We start from the raw sequence: 14,462 nt of genomic DNA on the forward strand, positions 1-14,462 counted from the left end.
TGGATCATCCTCAGCCCCTCTTTACTGGCACAGTCGGGTGGGCGAAGGGAAGAGGCATGATTGTCCTAGAGGCTCAGGGCTGCAGGAGTTTGGGGGGGTAAAGGGAAATATCAGGTTCACTCTTGGTTTGCCAAGGCTCCCTTTGGTCCACATTTAGGCCTTGGGCTCAGTCCCTTGCTCTGTTCAACTATTGGCCTTCCAACCTTTTTCTGCTGCTGCTGTTGCAAGGCCAGCTGCATGGCCCAGATGCTCAGTGGCCGCATGTAGGCCAGTGAGCGGAAGACTCGCTGCTGGCAATATGCCTCTGGAGTCTGGAAAGCCAAGCCCAGGCGCTCCCACACAGTGCGGTAGCAGCCTTCAGCTGTCTGGAAGCCCTCCCAAGTCAGGCCCTGTGGGGAGAGATGGAGGTCAGATACAGGAGTAAGCATCACTACTTCAAATGGACAGATAGACATAGTAAGGTCTTTGCTCTCAGGGAGCTCCTAGCTGGTGGAAGGTATAAACTTAACTATAGACAGAAACTTGGAGGAGGTAGAATGCATACCAGGAAAAGGGATAAGGTTTTATGGGTGGATAAGATGGCACTGAAGAAGTCTGGTGGCTGAGGAAGGTTTCTGGGAAGTACATTACCTCTTGGATCATGGTGGCTGCCAATCCATAGACCACACCCACCCAGACTTCATCAGACTGCACACTGGATCTATCAGGGACACCATGAGGCTGCATCCCATTCACAGCTCCCATGGCTCCCCCTGCAAAGGCCTGGACATTGAGCTCAAAGATGGTTTGGAGAGCCCGGACCACATGTGGAATAGGAAATACCTGAAGGAACAAGGGCAAAGGCAGAGTTGTATTCCCTTATACTTCCAACCTTTGGGGGGGATACTCACCTTTCTGGTTCCTCACCTCAGTATCCCCTTCTCCTAGGCCACAGGCTCTCAGGAACCACTGTCCAGCACATTGGTCAGACATGATGCTACGAGACTGAGGCTGAGAGCTGCTATCATAGTTGTAATAGCGGCCTGGAGTAGAGGAAGGTGAAAGTAAGGCTCATTGTGTCCCTATACATTAAGCTGCTTTACTTCTCAGAACTGGGTGCTGGTGGCTCATGCCTATAATCTGAGCTACTCAGGGGGATGAGATCTGAGGACTGTGGTTCAAAGCTAGCCTAGGTAGGAAAGTCCCTGAGACTATTACCTCCAATAAACTACCCCCTCCTAAAAAGCCAGAAGCCTTGAGCAAAAGAAGCTGAGGGACAGTGCCCGTGACCTGAGTTCAAGCTCTAGGACTGGCGCATGCGTGTGCGCATGCACACACACACACATTCCTCAGAGTTTACCAACTTACCATTCCATAGTAGTCTCTCATAGGCTTCCTGGCCTCTGCTAAGGATGGAAGAAAACTTATCCCGGACATCTTGTGCGCCACACAGAATGGCCATCTGGACCATCACAGCCACAGCTGCCAGCCACAGCCCTCCACAGTAAGCACTGATTAGGGATGGGAGTTTAGAGGTCAGAAGGAAGCTCTAGCCACTCTCATGCCATCTAACAGGCCACAGTCATTCTTTTGAGTACTACCTTCCCTTAGTATCCACCTCAGACCTCCTGGAAATCCCAACACCCCTTACCTGGGACCAGTGGCAACCCATCCATCATAGGTCTGGTCTGCATAGCCTCCATTCTCAATGAGTCCATCATGGTCCTTGTCAAACTGCATTTCAGACTCCATTACAGCCTAGAGAGGGACAGAGACACCAAGACCTGGGTACTAAGAATAGCCAATGGGATCCTCCTCAGACACAGGTCATGCCCTGGAACATTGCATACTTACTAGACACACAGGCCACATGTCCTTCAGGAAGTCTTGATCACCCGTCAGGTAATAGTCCCGATAAACCTGCAGCACAAACTTCAGGTTCAGGTCCTTCCAGTCAGCAGTATCATGAATCAAGTACGCATTGACTCGGAGCCAGGGCTCATCATCTGTAAGAAGGGAAGGTACCTGGTTCATTCACATTGGTAGACAGGGTACAGGGTGCCAAAGTTGACAAGAAAGCTGACCTTGGGGTAGAGAGACCTTTACCTGGGTCCCCGATGTCATGAGGGATGACATTCCTTCTTTTCACAGGTGCCATTACTCCACTCATCAGGTACCGTCGCCGTGTCAAGTCCTCCCCGAGGGTTGCCAGAGCTGAGGGAGCAGACAACAGAAGTGGGTGGAGTAAGGCAGGGACTGGGCGGGCTTGGGGTAGGGCAGAGCTCTGTGTGTGTGTGTGAGAGAGAGAGAGAGAGATGCAGTGCAGGTGTCTGGGAAAGGAAAGTAGACATAATCTTAGGGCCACAAAGATTCAGGGGCAGGAGAGCTTAAGAGGGCAGAGTAATACAAATGTTAATCTCACCCATGTCATACTGTAGGCTGAGCTCGAGTTTGGGCCAGAGCATGGTGAGGGCAAAAGAAGCATAAAAGTGGACATCATATGTGTTGTACATGCGATATTCCTGGCCTGGAAGAATGAAAGAGATGCTGTTGCCAGATTCCAGCTTCCTCTTCATAGCTCTTCCCCAAAGTTGAAGGTAGGGCGCTGTCACCAGCCCACAGTCGCCACTTGCCCCCTCATCCCACCAGTACCCTGGGGTAAGCAAATCTTTCATCTTGTCTAGTAGTAGGACACTTACTAGTTTCAGGGGTATGGCCTTCCACCCGCCTCTCCCCCCCAGCCTACCAGAAGCCCGTACCCTCAAGATAGCCAAATCGACCATAGTTCTGCAGGATGGGGCGAAGCTGATCCATGCTTCCTCCCAGATCCTCTGGTAGGGAGTCCTCAGGGACTTCCAGCCATACTGTGCCGCCATCGGCCAGGAAGTACAATTCATTGAATAGTGCAGATTTGTACCAGGCAGGCAAGGATCTATGGAGTCAGGAGGAATGAATGGACCTTTGTGAGTGTAGACCTCCCAAGATAGAAAGGATTCTGGGGTTCAGTGGAATGGAGAACACCAAGTGAAATCCCAGCCCAGCCCTAATGACTTGATAAACAGTGGATCAGAGTCTCCTTGGGAATGAGTGCCCAGGACGAAGGACAAGAATTCCATAGCACCTGTCATGCAATACTGGGCTTTGCCAAGCTGAGATCTTGTCTTCCCAGTCTGGATAACAGCAGAGGGCATAGTGGCTAATTGCAGGGGCTGCATCACCATCTTGGCCAAAGAACCTTGTGTACCATCTGCAAGAGGGCAAGAGGGGCTGAAAATACTTTCTTCAGGTCAGAGCCTCAAAACCTTGGACCCCTGTACTTCCTCGGTCCCCTCACCTGCAGTGGACTTGCCCCCTAGCTCCAAACACAATCTTGGGCATGTCCCAAGCCAGTGAAAATTCCAGGCAGCATTGACCTCGAGGTAGTACCTTGCTGGAAACACAGACAGCCCCAGCGATACCAGCTCCTTTTGGTGAGGGGGTGCTTTGGCCTGAGAAGCACAGAGGAATAAGCACAGGCACTTGACCCTGTCCCAGGACTAGAGATCCCTAACTAGAGAAATGGCCTATGTGTGACCAAGTCTCCCACCCCTGGTCCTTAGACAGGGACAACCTTTTTTTCCCAACAACTCCCAGTCAGACCCCCCATCACCAGCAGGGGAGTCCAGCTGTCCATCCTCAAGTAGGTCCTGCCACACCTGCTGCCCAGTGCCGTCAGGGTCAAAGGCCGTGATGTGGGTTACCGTGGTATCTGCCTGTTAAGGGATCAAAGACTGTGAAGTACACTGAATTCAGACTAGCTTCCCAGACTAGCTCCTTTTACCATTCCCTCCAAATTCTAGATGCCGAAGGGCTGTAATGAGGGGGCACTCAGGAGTTTAATGAAGTGAAGGGCCTATGATGGGGTCATGGGAGAGTTTTGGGTTAGGCAGAGGTTAGGACTCCGAGGGACAGGCGCTTCCATTACCGTGAGTCGTGCAGCCACAGCCATGGTGTAGGGATTTGGCCGAGTTGGATGATGTAGCAGCAGTCCCTTTACTGTCTCTCCATCCCGCTCCAGACAGAAGGGTTCATTCCACAAACCACCTGGGGCATCATCTCCACCCCCCAGTCCATTCCGCATGGAGAACATAATGGACACATCCAGAGCTTCATCACCTTCATTTTCTACATCCCACACAAAGACTCCTACAGGCAGGCTGCTGTCCTGGGGGCGAAAGATTGGACTCAGATGGTCCCAGAGGTAGCCTCTCTTTTTTTTTTTGGCCAGTCCTGGGCCTTGGACTCAGGGCCTGAGCACTGTCCCTGGCTTCTTCCTGCTCAAGGCTAGCACTCTGCCACTTGAGCCACAGCGCCGCTTCTGGCAGTTTTCTGTATATGTGGTGCTGGGGAATCGAACCTAGGGGCCTCGTGTATCCGAGGCAGGCACTCTTGCCACTAGGCTATATCCCCAGCCCCGAGAGGTAGTCTCTCTTGATCCCACTCTCCAAGATCAGTCCTAGACACTGAGGACCTGACTCAAATACTCCTCAATATGTGTCTCCTATGTCCCCAGACCAGAGGATGTGGAAGACTAGATTTAATTAGACAGCGATCCTAGAAAGCATGATATTAGTGGCACTAACACCTCCCTTGAACAGATTCATGAAATTTGGGGCAGAGGTGGATCTGGGAGAGGGAAGACAATAGAGCAAACACTGAAAGAGGTGCCTCACCTGATAGTCATGGGGCAAGATGGGTGTGATCTGACGGCAGGTGAGGGTGACATTCTGACCAGGAAGCTGATAAACAGTCCAGGCTCGGGGATATAGGGCATGGTAGAAAGCAAAGTGTCCACACAGTCCCCAGTTCCAGCTGCGCAGGACACTTGGGCGCTCCAGGGACAGAACTTGCTGGTACACGGTCTGTCCCTCCCGACGCAAACACACTGTGAACTTGATCAAGAGGGCAGACAGGCTGGAGCAAGTAATCCACAGGCATACACACCAGCCTCTATCCCTTCAAAGCGGCTCCTCCCTTTGTAGAGATTGTGATTGGCAACATAAACCTCCAGTCTCGTGTTATCCACCCGGCCTTCCTTCAAGCTCACACAAGTCCTGTCATCTCAACTTAGCTGCCAGGCTGCATTTCCCCTCACTGCTATGGTCTCAGTGCCGTAATCCTTCTCTGCTTTTTTTCATTCTTTGGGTTTGAACTCAACCTTGCATTTACTAAGCAAGTGCTCTACCACTTGAGCTACACCCTCAAACCATGATCCTTCTACTAAGCAGGGCCTCCAGGACTTTGTGAATGAGACTTGATCTCACTAATTAAAATATCTGGTATAGCCTTAACTGCAGTCCCCTGATTTCTACCTCCTAAGTAGCTAGGATTGCAGGTGGGAGTCATTACACTGGATTTGTCCTTTATCTGGGTAGCAGAATCTTCTCTCTCTCCCTTCCTCTCCCTTCTCCCTCTTTTCTCTATCTCCCCCTCTCTCTCTGTATGAGGGGATGATTCAGGACCCCCTAGCCAGGCACTCTACCACTTGACCAAATATGACATTGCACTTGTGCTTTGCCACCAAACTACATCCCAGTCCCAAAGTGATATTTTTTCTAGCATGAGTCATTCCAGTATCCCCCTACCCTGTTATTCTAGCATTTGGAGTATTATATCAGATTATGTTGCCATTCTGTTTCCCTGATTGACTCTTGGCTACTTTTTTTTTTTTTTTTTTTGGCCAGTCCTGGGCCTTGGACTCAGGGCCTGAGCACTGTCCCTGGCTTCTTCCCGCTCAAGGCTAGCACTCTGCCACCTGAGCCACAGCGCCGCTTCTGGCCGTTTTCTGTATATGTGGTGCTGGGGAATAGAACCTAGGGCCTCGTGTATCCGAGGCAGGCACTCTTGCCACTAGGCTATATCCCCAGCCCTCTTGGCTACTTTTAAGGCTACTTTCTAGTTTATTGAAGAGGGGCTCTGCAGAGGTGGCAGGTGTGTGAAATGAGCCAAGCCTCTATAACATTGTCTTTTTTCAGGATATCTTCTTCGCAATTTGGCGCTGATCTGGCCTCACACTCCTTTTCTCCAGTTAAATGTATGGTCTTAGAGAGTAGCAGCTATTAGGAATTAATATCTCTTTCCTTGGTTCAAACTATGTTTGCTATTTTATGTCTGTTGTTTTTATTGTATGTAATTCCTTCCTCCATTTCCTATTGTTGTTGGGGAGAGGATCTTGCTGTATTTGGGGCTGACCTTGAACTTGAGTTTCTGCTGCCTCAACTTCCCAGGTTATAGATTTGGGCCACCACACAGAGCCATACAATGACATTTTGCATTCTTGGAGCCATATATAGTGGTTAAGACCCTAGGCCTTTTCCCATAGAGAGAAATGGTTATGATTTCCAACCTTTTCTTTTACCAACCACGTGACCTTGAGGATGTTACTAATACTCTCTAGGGATTAAGTTTCCTTATCTGTAAAATGAGTATTGTGGTAGTATGAGTACTATGAGTATTTGTAGAACTGTTTTTAATATTAAATATACCACAAGCTTATCACAGTGCCTAGACATATTGAGCATGAAATAATTAATGGCAGAGTCATGATTTGGAAGGCATTCCCTTTGGAATACCTAAGGGATGAGACAGAAGAGATCTTAGAGATCTGGGAAGAGCCAGTAATCCTGAATTGGGAAGGACAGCATCATTAGTAGGACTTAACATCTGCGAGTCGTTTTTCCTTTGAAGATGAGCTGAAAGCTGGAAGCATCCCTCAGATAGACACTCGGCAGGTAAGATGGAAGAGGAGGTCAGTAACAGGTATAATAAAAGGCAGGTCACATACTCAGCTTAAGACCCAGATGTGATATAGGAACAGAAGGAAAAAAAAAATTGAAGCTTCAGAAAAGAGAAGGGACAGACGTGGTAATACATGTCTATAGTCCCAGTCATCTGGGAGGCAGAGATCAGGAGGATCAAGGGCTGGCCCCCCGAAAAGTTAGTCAGACTATATTTCAACAAACAAGCCAGGTGTGGTAGTAACCATCTATTTCCAGCCAAGAGGGGGTGTATGTAGGAAGGAGGACTACAGTCCAAGACTGGCCCTGGGCATAAAGAAGACCCTATCTGAAAAATAGCTAATGCTAAAAAAGGACTAGGCATGTGGTGGCTTAACAACAAGCTGAAGGACCCGAGTTCAAACCACAGTGCCACCAAAATTAAAAGAATAGTAAAAAGGTAGTCTATAGATCTAAGCCTGAGACAGGAGAGACTTTTTGGACTCTAAGAAGAAAGTTCTCCAAAGAAATGGTCCCTAACATAGGAACTGACCCTTGGCTAAAGTTTGCAAGTCAAGGGCAAGGAGGGATACATTTTTTTTTTAACTCCATGACCTTTGTTTTCCCCATGACTTTGGTTTTATTTTCCCTTTCCTGGTCCTGTCAGTATACTTTCACCCAGTTAATGACCTCTGTGGTAGGTCTTTAGATAACAGAGTTAGGCAGGAGGCATTTACTACACAATGACAGAACTGTTCGCTCTTAAGAAACATGGGCTCTGTGTGTCTTAATCCTATTATATATAATAGCAGAGGGCTAGACACACAAAAAGCATATGAAAGCATTTATTGAATTATACTATATATATAGACATATATATATAGTGTAATAGTGTACAGTTGCCATATCTATCTATCTTATCTTACTCTAGCCATAGACAAACCAGGCCTGGATTTCTCCTCTACTTTCTAGCACTTACTTGGTCAGCGATGACTGTCTGGTGCTGGTACAGTCCAGGGTTAAGTTGCCAACGACAGAACTGGCCTCTCCAGCCACGGGTGATTGTGCCTCCCCCAATGCCGCCCAAGGGACAACCTAGAGAAAATCAGGATGGTCAGTGAGGTTTGGGGAGAGAAAAGCAAATCCATTTTTTTTCACTTTTTAAAGATTTGTTTCACCAAAAACCAAGGAAATGGAGCAATCCAGTTTACAGAAACTGTAACTGTGTAACTATTTGTGCCTAACTCTGAGTCCGCCCTGGGGGCTGGACCCTCCTATAGAGGATATAGCTCACCATAGATCTGTCTTAGGGGTACAGAATTGATCATGTCGATGAAAGGTTTTTTCTTTTCCACTTGGGTCTTCCGGTACCACCACTTCAAGTACCTGTGGAGCAAACAATTGTGTGAGTGAAAAGTGGTGAGTGAGCAGTTCCTCACAGGCTGTAGTCATCTCTCTTTCTCAACATCTACCCCCTCATCCCTGCCCACTAAATGTTCCAGGGATGTCAAGTATTGTGGTGAACACTGGTAATAAAAGCACTTGGGAGGTGGATGCAGAAGGATCATGTGTTGGAGAGCTTATCTTGGAAACAAAATGTAGTATGGACTCACCATCTTGGCTTTCAAGCCTCAATTCCTTTTTTTTTTTGGCCAGTCCTGGGGCTTGGACTCTGGGCCTGAGCACTGTCCCTGGCTTCTTTTTGCTCAAGGCTAGCACTCTGCCACTTGAGCCACAGCGCCACTTCTGGCCATTTTCTATATATGTGGTGCTGGGGAATCGAACCCAGGGCCTCATGTATATGAGGCAGGCACTCTTACCACTAGGCCATATCCCCAGCCCTCCTTTTTTTTTTTTCAGTACTAAAGTTTGAATTCAGGCCTTCATGTTTGCTAGGCTCTACAACTCAAGCCATGTCACTAACCCTTTTTGTGTTGGTTGTTTTTGTGATAGGGTCTTGCTTTATGGCCAGGCCAGCTTGGACAGTGACCTCATCTGCGATTTTCCCACATAGCCAGGGTGACAGGCATATGCCATAGCCACTAGTTAAGATGGGAGTATCAGAACTTTTTGCCCAGACCTGTCTTGAAGAGCGACCATCCAAATTTCCACCTCCCAAGTAACTAGGATCCTAGAGTCTGGCCTCTCCCCATTGTGATTACTCTACAGTTCAAAGTCCCTTCACCCTCCCAGTTGCTCTTATTGCTCCCAGTATAGGACTGCCTCTGTTTTTCCTCCTTATTCTCCTCAGAAGGGACTTTCTGATCCTTACTTTCTACTACCACTGCTTTGGCTTAGACCTCAAGAGTTTTAGTCTGAGGTGTAAAAAGGACCAATTATACTTTCCTGGCCTATATCTTCCATGCCTACCCTCTACCTCCCAAACCAGCCTTCACTGCTCAGGTAACAGATTTCTTGTTGTTGTTGTTGTTCTTCTTCTTTTTAATTCAAGAACCTTTGAGTTTTTTGTTTTGTTTTTTAATTTTTTCACTGTTGTTATACAGGTGATGCACAGAGGGGTTACAGTTATATAAGAAAGGTAAAGAGTACATTTCTTTTTGGACAATGTCACGCCTTCCCTTGCTCTCTCCCAGTTTTTCCTTCCCATCCCCACCCACAAGTTGTATAGTTCATTTTCAACATAGTATCTAGTAAGTACCACTGCTGCATTTGTTTACTCTTTGTCTATCCATTTCTGTGCCCCCCCTTTTGCTCCCAAAGACATATAAAGGAACAAATAAGACAAAAAGAAAAGAAAACAAAAACAGCAACAAAGAAAAAACCTCTTGTTTCCATTTCCTGGAGTTCATTTCGATAAATATTATTTTATATGACCGGATGTACATAGGAGCTTTCTTCTTCTTAAAATTACTATTTTTCTTCCTGATTGTGAAAGGTGAAAATTTGGAGACTATATCAGGAAGAAGAAAAAAAATCATCTCACTCCAAGAGAACTAATGTTTTATAGTTTAGGTGACTTCCTCTTAAGTCTTTTGTTTCCTCCTCTCCCTAGTTTAGCACTTAAATTATAAGCTTTTAGATTTTTTTTTCTTTCATAAAGAGCAAAATCTTCTGAAAATCCTAACATCTTCCCATTCTCACCTCCCTCTCTACCCTGTATCCAATAGGTTGGGGCTGTTCCCAATAGGTAAATGATTCCATTTCCAAGTCTAGGACATCTACTCTATCCTGCCTTCTAATGTATCCCTACAAATTCTTACTCAGGATGGGTCACTAAGCAAGCCCTGCCTGGCCCGACTCTTTCTTTCCCACTTCTCTCCTCCCTGCTTACTTTATTTCCAGTGTTCAGTCACATCACTTCTACCCAAGTAATTGAGTATAGTAATTCTATGATTGAGTCTCTGTTTCCTCATCTACAAAATGGGGATTCCTCCTGCCCTATCTTACTGGAATGGCTGAAAGATCAAATGATATGATAGATAAGAAAACTATAAAGTAGAACGCTAGTGACAGGTATGACTATTGTAAGTACATTATCTCAATTCCTAACCAGTCACTTCCTTGCTATTTCAGTGTTCCTCATGTGAGTTTGACCAATTTTTAAGTTTCTTGGGGAAAGGGATAGTGACAAAGACTAGTTGAATGTTACCCTTAGCTCTGAGTACAGGCCATGTGATCTACAGTCCATAAATACTTGCTTAATTTACAAACGAATGTACAACCACTAGGACATCAGAGCAATGGAAGACAAAGTGGAACAAGGGGAGGAGAAAAGTGATTCAAGAGCAGAGACAAAACATTCTACAGATGGGAGACAGGCCAGGAAGGCAAAGGGTGAGATGATGGGTGGTAGACAGAAAGTTCTCTCTGCCAGTTTAAGAGGAAGCCGGACTTTGATACTAGAAGCCAGAAAGGATTGGTGGAGGAAAAGAAGGTGCAGCCTGGATTAGGGCACCTAGGGAGAAGCAATACACGATATGAAGACAAGCAGAACAAAGGACATTCTGGCAAGTGCTTAGTTGAAGTTATAAAGTGAAATTTTCGGATTTGTTGGAAAGAAGATGTCTTTAGCAGAAGTTAAGTAGCATTAAGGAAAATGGAATCAAATCTCCACAATTTGGCACTGCATTCTACATCCTGAGCACGTGCAATGTTTCCTTAACGGTGGTCTCTTTGAAGTCAGATTCCTGCAGTTACCAAGGATCAAGTGTATCCACTCTTTCTGCATTGAAGCCCTCTGTACTCTGATAATATGGTCAGTCAACTGATCATATGGTTTTCCTTACTTGTGTGTGTGTATGTGTGTGTGTGTGTGTGTGCTGTTCCTGGGGCTCAGGCACTGTCCCTGAGCTTTTTTGTACAAGGGTGGCACTCTATCACTTACACCACAGCTCCACTTATAGCTTTTTGGTAGTTAATTGGAGATAAAAGCCCCACAGACTTTCCTGCCCAGGCTGGCTTTGAACCACAATCCTGAAAATCTCAGCCTCCTGAGTAGCTAGGATGACAGGTGTGAGCTACTGATGCCCACCCTCATTCCTTGCTCTTGTTTACCTCAGACTTCAAAATAAAACTTGGAAATTTTCCTTAAAAACCAAATGAAACAAAGAACTCTCTGGCATAAAACAAACAATAAGTGAACTCTGGCTGAATCCAGAGCAATAAAAAAATATGAGCTCTTACCAAGTGGAAGCCTGGAGGACTGTTTTGCTGATCAGAGTGACTCCAGTTCAGCTTGCTCTTAGTAGTACTCTCTATCCCGTAGTTTAGCAGCTGGCTATTCCTGACCTATTATTTGGCTGTCTCCATCTTTTCAACACCAACTCAAGAATTACGTTCTGAATTCTTTCTTTTTGTCTTGTCTTACTCTGCCTCCTCCTCAGTGCAGGACTTCATCCCATTCCAAAAGCTCTTTGTCAATGACTGCTACTCTATCCTGGTATGGGGAGCCAGGGTCCAGGGTTGAGCAAAGCTTCAGGCCTTTGTGACTCAGCTCATGTTTAGGGGCTAAGAGGTTAGGAGACCTGCTTGATTTTGTGCGCATTACATACAACCCACTGTGCTTCTCTTAAGATACTACAACCCATTTTGACCCAAGGCTTTTGGGATCAGAGTTGGACTGTGTCCTTTTCAGAAGTAACCTCTTAGGCCACCCTCAGGCAGTAGGCAAAGAAGTCAAATGTCCAGGAAGCACTAGGCCCCTCCCACTGTCCTGGGCTGGGATTAGCTAAATGGCTTTCCCAACACATCCCACAGCACTGACTGGGGAAGTGAAGGGTTTACTCCTATAGAAACTGTCAGGACGTTTCCCAATTTTTATGCCTCCCTCCCCAGCTCTGTGTTTATGTGTGGACTGACTCAGGATGACATCAGGGTGATGTCTTCTGTCCTCATTCCACCTGTTCCTGTTAATAGGTATACCTCTTCATCACTAGTCTATAAATTCAATAGGAATCCAGTGGGTTCTATAGTCCAAGATAAACCCTGTGGGTTTCTGTAGGGCTGGGGAGAAGAAAGGGCAGGATCTGGAAAACTATTACCAAGAACTTTGTGGAATCTTTGGCAGTGCCTCGTTGGTCAGAAGTCATCATTGGGGGCATGCAATGTAGTTCAGTGAGAGAATGCATGTGTCTACCACTGAGTTATATCTCTAAGCCCTCTCCCCTTTGTTGTTTTGAGACAGGGTCTAATGTTGTTGAGATTGGCTCTGAACCCTTGGGCTCAAGCAATCCTCCTGCCTCAACCTCTTGAGTAGCCAGAACTATAGGTGCATACTCTTTTCCAACTTCATCTTTGCTATATATTTTTTTTTTGGTTGGTTGTGGGGCTTGAACTCAGGGCCTGGAGACTGTGCCTGAGCTTTTTCCCTCAAGGCTAGCATTCTACCACGTTGAGCCACAGTTCCACTTCTGGTTTCCTGATGGTTAATTGGAGATGAGTCTCACATACTTTCCTGCCCAGGCTGGCTCCAAACCACAATCCTCAGATCTCAGCCTCTTGAGTAGCTAGGATTACATGCATGAGACACCAGTGCCACCATCTTTGCTTTTAATGTTAAGATGTGTCTTTCTCAGAATAGAGTGTATCTGGGTTGAGAGTGTGGCTAAGTGGTAGAGTATTTGCCGAGCTTGCATGAAGCCCTGAATTGGATTCCTCAAGACCATATAAACAGAAAAAGCCAAAGTGGCCCTGTAGCTCAAGTGGTAGAGTGCAAAAGAAGTGCTTGAGCAAAAGAAGCTCAGAGGCAGTGCCCAGTCTCTGATTTCAAGCCCTAGGACTTCCCCCCCCCACACACACAAAAAAAAAGAATAGAGTGCACCTTTCATCACCTTCTTCTTAGGGTTGACAACAGGCAGGCTCTAGCCTACTCCTGGAGCTAATGCTTGAGGAAAGAAACAGGGCTGGGAATGTGGCTTAGCGCTGGAGTGCTTGTCTAGCATGCATGAAGCCCTGGGTTTGATTCTCAGCACCACATAAACAGAAAAAGCCAGAAGTGGTGCTGTGGCTCAAGAGGTAGAGTGCTAGCCTTGAGCAAAAAGCCAGGGACAGTGCTCAGGCCCTGAGTCCAAGCCCCAGGACTTGGGGGGGGGGGGGGGAAGGTTACTGAGAATGGATGCCTTGGCTGCTCAGGGAAATTTGGGGTTAGGAAGTTCCCTCTCTACAATAAAACACTGTGCCATTACCACTGCTGTCAGACTGTCTTTTCCAACCTTACCACAAAGTAGAGCTGATCCCAAAGGGCAGTTTTCAGAAAGAGGTAGTACATGGGAGGAAGCCTTAAGGGGAAAGGCTTGCTGCAGGATCAAATGTTCCTACCCTTTCCTACTGAAGAGACAAGATAGTAGGAAGACACAGCTTGCAAAGAGACACGACTTGGTCTCATCCTCCAAAACTACAGGCTTAACAAATGCTGGGACTGGGAGCCCACCTGTGTTCCTACCCCCTATCCCACAGTCTTGAGGAAGACCTGAACAGGAACAAGGTGAAGCCCACAGTATTCCAGGCAATAGGATCTACTTACCTCAAGCCCATGCCCAAATGCTTTATCAGGTTGCTTAAGGAGATGTCCCTTGCTTGAAAGGGTTTCCTTTTCTCTGCAAACTCGTGAGCCAAGCAGATGCGCCAGCCAAAGGGAGGCACTTGGTAGCCTCTAGCTTTGCCCTCATAGGAGGCCATCAGCTGCCCGGAGTCTTCTGGATTGCAGTACCCTGGCTCATGTTGGGGTCGACGGTCCTCAGGATTCTCACAGTCTGTAACCTCCACAGCCTCAGTGTCTGTGGTTTCCTCTTCAGAATAATAAACCTGTGGATCTCCTTTGGCACAGTTGCTCTGCTCTGAGGCTGGGATGCCAGTTCCCATGTTCGAAGATTCCTGGGTCCCCGCGACCTCAATGGCCCCGGGTCCCCAGCCCTCTGAAACAAAGTATCTCGCCAATCGAATCCAAATACGGGCACCAGTTGTACTTAGGTGCCGTCCCAGAGGGCCAGGCGCCGGGACAAGATGAGGTGAGCTGGGTTCTCGGGAGAGGCGGGGAATTCTAGCTGCAGCGGAGACGACGAAAGCAATGAAGCCTCCCGCGGCTCCTCCACGGTAGTGTCCCCAGAGCCTGGGCGGGAAGGGTTGGGCCTTGTCGTCATTGGGCCTTGGCGATTAGCAAGCCGGGCCTCGGGCCGACCGGCCCCGCGGAGAGGGGAGGAGCCACGGGACCTGTCCTCAAAGCCCCGCCCCCTGGCCCGCCGCGCGAGGCCCCGCCCCCGGGACGGGTCC

General features: G+C 47.5%; 1 protein-coding gene across 1 annotated transcript; it reads right to left on the reverse strand.

Moving 5' to 3' along the window:
* Positions 1-13: 13 nt before the first annotated feature.
* Gba2 (glucosylceramidase beta 2) lies at positions 14-14,345 on the reverse strand. The gene is made up of 17 exons (XM_048330984.1): positions 13,717-14,345; positions 8,029-8,120; positions 7,714-7,829; positions 4,692-4,910; positions 3,944-4,183; positions 3,629-3,731; positions 3,314-3,467; positions 3,101-3,226; positions 2,739-2,911; positions 2,402-2,506; positions 2,086-2,193; positions 1,834-1,985; positions 1,631-1,737; positions 1,348-1,490; positions 907-1,022; positions 631-822; positions 14-389 (listed from the first exon to the last, which is right to left on the reverse strand). The coding sequence occupies exons 1-17, from the start codon at positions 14,052-14,054 to the stop codon at positions 117-119; spliced, it is 2,757 nt and encodes a 918-aa protein (XP_048186941.1). The 5' UTR covers positions 14,055-14,345; the 3' UTR covers positions 14-116.
* Positions 14,346-14,462: the final 117 nt, after the last annotated feature.

Source organism: Perognathus longimembris, chromosome 1, assembly GCF_023159225.1.
Source record: "Perognathus longimembris pacificus isolate PPM17 chromosome 1, ASM2315922v1, whole genome shotgun sequence".
In the NCBI taxonomy this organism is placed as follows: Eukaryota; Metazoa; Chordata; class Mammalia; order Rodentia; family Heteromyidae; genus Perognathus; species Perognathus longimembris.

Coding starts and splice junctions, on each gene's coding strand:
- Gba2 (XM_048330984.1), bottom strand. CDS start 14,054: ATGGGAACTGGCATCCCAGCCTCAGAGCAGAGCAACTGTGCCAAAGGA. Junction 3,468..3,628: donor ACAGCTGGACTCCCCTGCTG/GTGATGGGGGGT, acceptor TGTGCTTCTCAG/GCCAAAGCACCCCCTCACCA. Junction 390..630: donor CAGCCACCATGATCCAAGAG/GTAATGTACTTC, acceptor CTCTCCCCACAG/GGCCTGACTTGGGAGGGCTT.